Source organism: Alosa sapidissima, chromosome 16 (genome assembly GCF_018492685.1).
Source record: "Alosa sapidissima isolate fAloSap1 chromosome 16, fAloSap1.pri, whole genome shotgun sequence".
Classification (NCBI taxonomy): domain Eukaryota; kingdom Metazoa; phylum Chordata; class Actinopteri; order Clupeiformes; family Clupeidae; genus Alosa; species Alosa sapidissima.
Window position 1 is genome coordinate 29,625,533 of NC_055972.1, and position 7,500 is coordinate 29,633,032.

At 46.2% G+C, this 7,500-nt stretch overlaps 1 protein-coding gene across 1 annotated transcript in view; it reads left to right on the forward strand.

Annotated features, from left to right (window-relative positions):
• Positions 1 to 7,500, forward strand: part of pcdh15a (protocadherin-related 15a) — a 270,220-nt gene that overhangs the window by 90,367 nt on the left and 172,353 nt on the right. Inside the window, 2 exon segments of the mRNA XM_042065915.1 lie at positions 78 to 92; positions 911 to 976. Coding sequence (XP_041921849.1) covers positions 78 to 92; positions 911 to 976 — 81 coding nt within the window.

The window sequence follows — 7,500 nt, forward strand, 5'->3', positions numbered from 1 at the left end:
CCTCCTCTTCTTCTTCTTCATCTTCTTCTTCTTCTTCTTCACTTTCTCCCCTCTCTCCACCGATGCCACTAACACAGACTGGCAGTATGAGGGTAAGATTGAAAGCTCTTTCACCCCCGATGCCCTCTCCATGCTCCCGATGGCCACTCTAGTTGCCCTCACCCGTCCCAGAAGGCCTGTCCACACAGTCAGCTCCAGATACCTGTAATATCATAGAATATAATTTGTGCTCAACAACATTATCCACATCTCATGGTATAAGGGTTATGACATAAAGATCGATATTGTTACTATAGAAACTAATCAGCACACTAAAATTCAGCAAATTTGAAATGCATCATGATACAACTTGAATGAGGCTGTCTTTGTTGGCCTAGGACACTTGTATAATTATAGCTGCAGTTGTCGTTAGTTATAGCTGTAGTTATTGTTGACAGAGTGGACAAGCCTTTTATTTGGTGCATCCCACCCCACCCCACCCCCACCCCCACCCCCAGCAGCCTCTCTCCCCTCCACCCTTCAGAGCTGCTGCCCAGACTCCTCATGTGTCTCCCATCATGCCTCTGTGATCCTCTTTCCTCTCCTCTTCCCTGCCTGTCTCCTTTACTTATATGCCTGCTGCCAAACCTACTATGCTCAAATCCCACCCTACTGGTGATGTTCTGTATAGTGGCCTCGTGCAGGTCCAGTTATTGTCCATCCCTGCTGACCGGTGGCGGTGGTGGCCACGGCCCACGTGTTGCTTAGCCCAGTTATCCCTGCTGCCCCTGTTGTCGTGAGGGGTTAAGCCTGTGTAATCACATACACTAAGCCCACAGGGGATGTGAAGATCCAGCACAGTGACCTGTGCTCTCCTGACGTGATGGGTTTTAAAGTGTGTCATTGTCATTGTCACCTCTCTCATCCACAGAGTGTAAGCTGTCCCGGGCGGGGCCCCCAGCCACCATCGTCACCATCGATGAGGAGAGTCCAAACGGTAAGTGTCGACTCATCACTTCCTGTCCACCCCCCTGCTGGGAGGTTTTGTTTACCGTTGTGCTATGGTTCCTGTGTGTGTCCGTGTGTGTGTGTCTGTCTCGCTCGTTTGATTTACTGATGCATTCTGGGCCCTGTGTTTGTGTGTTTGCGTTTGCCTCTATGTTGATTGTGGACAGGTCAAACTCTCGGACTGATCGTCACTCTCTAATCAATTCTACTATTGTCATAACGTGTGCATTAATTAGCATAATTAGCATATTTAGCATAAGCTCGGTGTAATTGGTTTGCTCAGTCTTGTCGTCAGATAATGCTGGTTTTGTTGTGTCACCACACCACAGGGGATAAGGTCGCTTGCTGTACCATGTTAATGCTAGCATGGGCTAGCGAGCGCTGATGTGAGACTTATGTGTGTGAAGGGGGCAGTTTGACTCTGTTCGGAGCTGCAGGGGCAGTCCAGAAATCCTGGGGGAGTAGAAGGCAGCCCCTGCTCCAGATGGTGTTTTGCTGTTTCCATGGCGCACTGGGCCCCATTACTGAGGCTGTCGCGTCCGCCCAGAAAGCTCACTCCGCCACACTGTTGCGCTGCTAATGCTAGCTCACTCCATGACGGCTGTTGGACAGTTAGTGATGCGTTTGACAGGCGTGTCTGTCAGTGGAAGTGTGTGTGTGCGTATGGGTTGGTGATTTTTTGTGTTTGTTAGCATGTGTGTTTACATATGGGTTGGTGGATGTTTGTGTGTTTGTGAGATGCCTATTTGAGCTTATAGACTTTGAAGGAAACACAATTATTTTGCCACAGCATTCATATGAAGTTTATCAAGGCACCCAAAGTACATGGGAGTTTCAAATATTGTTCTCTCTTCCTTTCTCCTCTTTCTCTTCCTCTGTCTATTCCAAGCTTTTGGTTTTATTCTGTCTCTCTTTCTTTCTGTTGCACTATTGCTCTCTACCTCTACTTTTGTATCCATCTGTCTTCTCTGTCATGTCTTTCTCTCTCTCTCTCCCCATCTCTCTCTCTCCCTCTCCCACATTTCTCTCTCTCTCTCGCTCTCTTTCTCTCTGTCTCTGTTTCTCGGTCTGGTTGGCACTAAATCCAGCACTCCGGGGCTTATCTCTCACTTCCCAGCAGCCCTTGGGGTTGGGGAAGCATCTGTGTGGTCTGAAGGGGAATGGGAAGAGTTTTTCAGCAATTAAACAGGTGTATTGTGCTGCACACACACACACAAACATACACACACACACACACACACACACACACACACACACACACACACACACACACACACACACACACACATACACACACACACACACACACACACGTACACATACACACACGCATACACACATCAGAGTGTATGTGTGTGTGCATGTTTGTATGTATGTAAGCTTTGCGTGTGCAGTTGTTGTCAATGTCTTTGTGTGTGTGTATCTGTCAGTATTTGTGTGTGTTCATATGTATGATTGTGTATTTTTATTTGTGATTGTGTGTGTTGTTGTGTACATGTTTGTTTGTGTGTGTGTGTGTATGTGTGTGTGTGTGTGTGTGTGTGTGTGTGTGTGTGTGTGTGTGTGTGTGTGTGTGTGTGTGTGTGCAGTGGGTCACGGAAGGCTCTGGCAGGTATTAGGGAGGCAGGTTAGTAGAGTTTAATGAGCTGGCTGTGGACGCTGGCTCCTGCTCTTGGTTTGTTTACTGAGCACACAGCTGACTGTCAGTGCTGGAGTCTCAACTCAACTCCCACAATGAGCTCTGCTCCCCCTATACTGCTGCTGTGCATGCTGCACAAGTGCTTCTTTATATATATATACATCTGTGTGTGTGTGTGTGTGTGTGTACGTGTGTGCATCATTTAATAAAGATAAAATGAAATACCACCAAACCATGGTGTGTATTGAAACTAAAGACCAATAATAAAGTAATAAAGCAGAGGCCCCACAGCAGCATGCGAACAGCATAGACACCAATTAATCCAAACAAACAAGGAGGATCCTCTGGCTGTGAGGCAGTATTACAGCAAATGATTCCCCGTGCAGCCAGAAGCCTCTCCCTCCTCGCCCTCCTCCTCCATTGCTGGACCCAGCAGCGGCACAGTCGCTGTACTCACTGGGCCAGGTGCAGTTGCTGTCCTCACTGGGCCAGGTGCAGACGCTGTCCTCACTGGGCCCGGTGCAGTCGCTGTCCTCACTGGGCCAGGTGCAGACGCTGTCCTCACTGGGCCAGGTGCAGTCGCTGTCCTCACTGGGCCAGGTGCAGTCGCTGTCCTCACTGGGCCAGGTGCAGACCATCGTCGCAGTAGTTGTCAGTTGAACCCAGCCCAACCCAGCCCAGCCCAGCCCAGCCCAGCCCAGCCCAACCCAGCGCCAAGCTACCTGCAGAGCAATCACCCACCAAGGCACGCAGTCTGGCGTAGTGCTGTGCTGTGCTGTGCTGTGCTGTGCTGTGCTGTGCTGACGGGAGAGCATCAGTGGTTCTGCTGTCCGACACTCTTCACGTTTTCTTGATGCCGGCGTCTCAGTTCCCCACGCTGCTCATTTAATACATGCTGACAGCATGAGATGATGGAATTGACCTGCCAATTCAAAACAAAGCAATTATCCTCTTTGTCAGTTCCACAGTATCCTCAGTTCCAGTATATTTGTTTACTCTATGTCTTTCTGTCTTTTTCCTCTTTAATCTTTCTTTCTTTATTTCTCTCATCCTTTCTTCCTCTTTCATCTTTCTTACATTCTACTTTCCTCATTTACTCTCCACTTCCACTCTTTTCTCACACTATGCTCTTTCTTTCTTTCTTTCTTCCTTCCTTTTTGCTCATCATTTCTCCTCTTGTCTCCCATTTCTTAAATCTGTTTTTCATGTCCTTTATTCTTTCTTTAATTCTCCAATCTCTACCATGTCTCTCTCTCTATCTCTCTGTCAGTATCGTTCCTCCCCTTTCTTCATCCTGGTTGTTAATATTCATGTTTTCACGCAGTCCAACTCTGGACCAAGCAGGCAATAATGAGCTGTATGTCCACTAATGGGCTTTCTTTGTGCCAGAGAAAGCATCTCGTAGATGTCCAGAGTCACTGCATCAATATGCCCAGACCCGGCTCTCACTGCCTCTCCACGGGCCAGATCACCACTGCTGCTGTCCATTTACTGCCTAGTTACTGATTATGGAGGGTGATGGGGATGTGTGGGTCCAGCCTTATAGGGGGTGAGCTTTGCATTCACAAGGACTCTTGGTGGCGCTTTATGGAATTAGTGTGTGTGTGTGTGTGTGTGTGTGTGTGTGTGTGTGTGTGTGTGTGTGTGTGTGTGTGTGTGTAGATTCACATTGGTCATGGGTGACTTTACAATGGTTGATGAATGCCTTGATTTGAAGAGAGGGAGAAGGTCAGCTTGTCTTTGCCCGTGTGTGTGTGTGTGTGTGTGTGTGTGTGTGTGTGTGTGTGTGTGTGTGTGTGTGCACTTCTGTGTTTGTGTGTGCGTGCGTGTGTGTGCATGTCTGTGTGTGTGTGTGTGTGTGTGTTCGTCCTTCCTCCAGCTGTTGTATAATCTGTAGTATGGTAGCATTGTAAGACATCTTTGATGTTTAAGCTACTTTCTGTGAAGGACAATATTTATCTGTGTGATAGCAGGTCAGATTGATCTCCGTCTTATGTTGGATTGATTTGATTGTGTGTGTGTGTGTGTGTGTGTGTGTGTGTGTGTGTGTGTGTGTGTGTGTGATTGCATTGACATTGTGATATAATTAGTATTGGTGTGATATGATATGAGAATTATCATTCCATTTTCAGCTTAATTTTTTGGCAGAATCAAAAGTAATGTTATGTTAAAATGGCGGTGGTACAAAAATGCTTTTATTGAATTTATTGAAGTGTGTGTGTGTGTGTGTGTGTGTGTGTGTGTGTGTGTGTGTGAAAATGTGTGTGGGCAATTAGTGAAAGTGTGTACTGAAAGTAGAATTACTGTCTAGCACCTGCCACTCTTTTGGATTAGGTGGGCACGTGCTCCTTCTGAATTCATGTTCACTGGTTTGTGTGTGTGTGTGTGTGTGTGTGTGTGTGTGTGTGTGTGTGTGTGTGTGTGTGTGTGTGTGTGTGTGATGGTGTATGTCCAAAGTTGGTGGATGTGCGTGTGTATACTCTGCATGTTTCATGTGCAAATACCAATGTATCTGCTTGAAGGCATTCTTCCATGTTTTCATGATGCATACGAGGCAGTGCTGTTTCTGTTTGCACAGTGAGTCAGCATCATCCAGTTGTTGGATTAGTATAGGAAGTTATTTTTACTGCTCCACAAATGTGTTTTTCTGCTCTTCTTCATGCTGTTGCTGTTGTTGTTGTTGTTTACTCTCTGGTATTATACACTTGATGGTGTTTTGGGCCCCCACTGTCGACTTCAAGGCAGCGCTGCCCCCGACGACCTCAAGGCAGTGTGCCTTGCCTAACCTTAACCCTGACCCTAAGTGGACAGTAGGTGCCCAAAAGACCATATATCGCATTATGCATCAGCCTGCTGTGTTTGCAGCCCACTGCAGGCAGAGTGAGGTTTGTTGTGCCCTGACGGTGGGTCACCATAGAGCCAAGGCCACAGCTATGGATTTACTCTCCTCTCAGCTGTTGATCCTGTGGATTAATGAGGTCAATTTGAGAGCAAACTGAGGGCTGCACTACGAAACACGGTAACTGGCTAACCCTTGAAACTTTGGGAGTAACCGCTGATCTCTAAAAGAAAACTACACTGAGAATCTATTGTTTCTAAAGTGGCATGTTGTTTGGAGATCAACGGTTAGTCCTGTAGGTACCTGAGTAAGGCAGTTACCTATCATAGTACACCCATCTGTACAGTGTTTAAGAGTAAAGAAGCAAATCCACATCTAAGTGTAATTCTTTTTCATTTTGTAAAGCAAATTAAATGTTTGTTTATACCTGCCGAGAGATCTGCTGAGCTGCGCAGTTCATGTCGAGATGAGTTTACATGATATTATTTTTAATAGAACGTGAGTTCATCTAAGTGTAGTTTATTTAGCGTCATGTTCAGGTTGTTTGTTTTGCTGTTGTTTTTTATGGAGAATATTAGTTGAGATGTTTCAGTAGAGGAAAATGAGGAATTAGTTACATTATCGTGTGGTGGGTTAAGAGCCATTTCAATGGCGCGCGCGCGCGTGTGTGTGTGTGTGTGTGCGTGTGCGTGTGTGCGTGCGTGTGTGTGTGTGTGTGCATATGTGCGTATGTGTGTTTGTGTGTGCGTGTGTTTGCTGCTGATCAGAGCAGAGTTAAGTGCTCTTTGATTGTCGCGAGAGCGGCTTTGTAATTATGCTGCTGGGTGGGTGTTATATGGGGGCTTTAATGGGGGTTTTAATTAGTTTTATATCCCGGTTAATAGATTTCTCTGTTTTTGCTCTCCTGGTTTGTTTTCATTAGGAAGACGGTGGAAACACGGCTTTCTGTGTTTCTTTTCCCCTTTTTTCTTCTTCTTTTCATCAGCTCCTCTTCCATCTGAAATTGCTTTTCTTCCAGTTTGATTTCCCTCAGTGCATTCCATTTAACTGGAAATAAGACGCTCTTCTTCTCCACACCACACAAGAAATACTGCTGCAGGTACAAGGCCCTTTCTTTTTTGCGGTGGAGCCGAGAGGAGGAAGGATGTTCAGTTTATTCTTAGACTCCTGACAGTAGAGTTATGTTTTGAGTTTGGAGGGAACAACACACCCAAGGACACCCACACTGGAGTTGGTTGGTCTAGTGCTTTGAGTGGTCCCCTCTAAACCCAGCTAAACCCAAGGATAACAGTGGGCAGAATGCTCAATAAATCCCAGGGACTGCCACCGACCATTGTGCCCTTACTAGCATTTATGTAGCCTCTGAGGATCAAAAGGGGTAGTGTGTTGGTCTTAGTGACGGGTGCTGGGCTATTGGCTTCCAAATGGAACAGTGGAGGGTTGAGAGTTTGATCCCAGGGGCTGCCATCATTATGGCCCTGAGCAAGGCACTTAACCTTGAGTATCTCTAGAGGGCTGTCCCTGTAGTGAACTCACTGTAAGGCCCTTTGTATGAGCGTGCAAGCTAAATGATGAAGATTATTACGGAGGATAGAGTCTCATACTGAGGAGTCTGTAGCCTGCAGGTCTGGGCCATTTTGACTTCAAATATTTCATTCATGTTTTCCTTTTTTTATTGAAATGGGACCATTCAACACTATCCTTTTTTTAGCATGCAGCCTTCAGTAAAAACAAAAATAAAACTAATCAAATTCAGTAGGCTAAAAAAAGACACTCTAAGGTATGAGCTACACCAGGCGCGTAACTGAAGCGTTCCGTTCGCGACGCGTAAAATCCATTTTAGATGAATGGTCTATTTTTTCCAAACGTACACCTCACTGTCACGTCTTGTGTAGCTACTTCCATTGATTATAATGGAAGCTAATTGTTGCAGCAGACGCAACGCGAGCGGAACGCTTCAGCTCAGCCCTAAGACACTCTAATGTCACTCTAATTACTATAGCATAGACGCTGTGATATGGCACCTCTCTAGTGG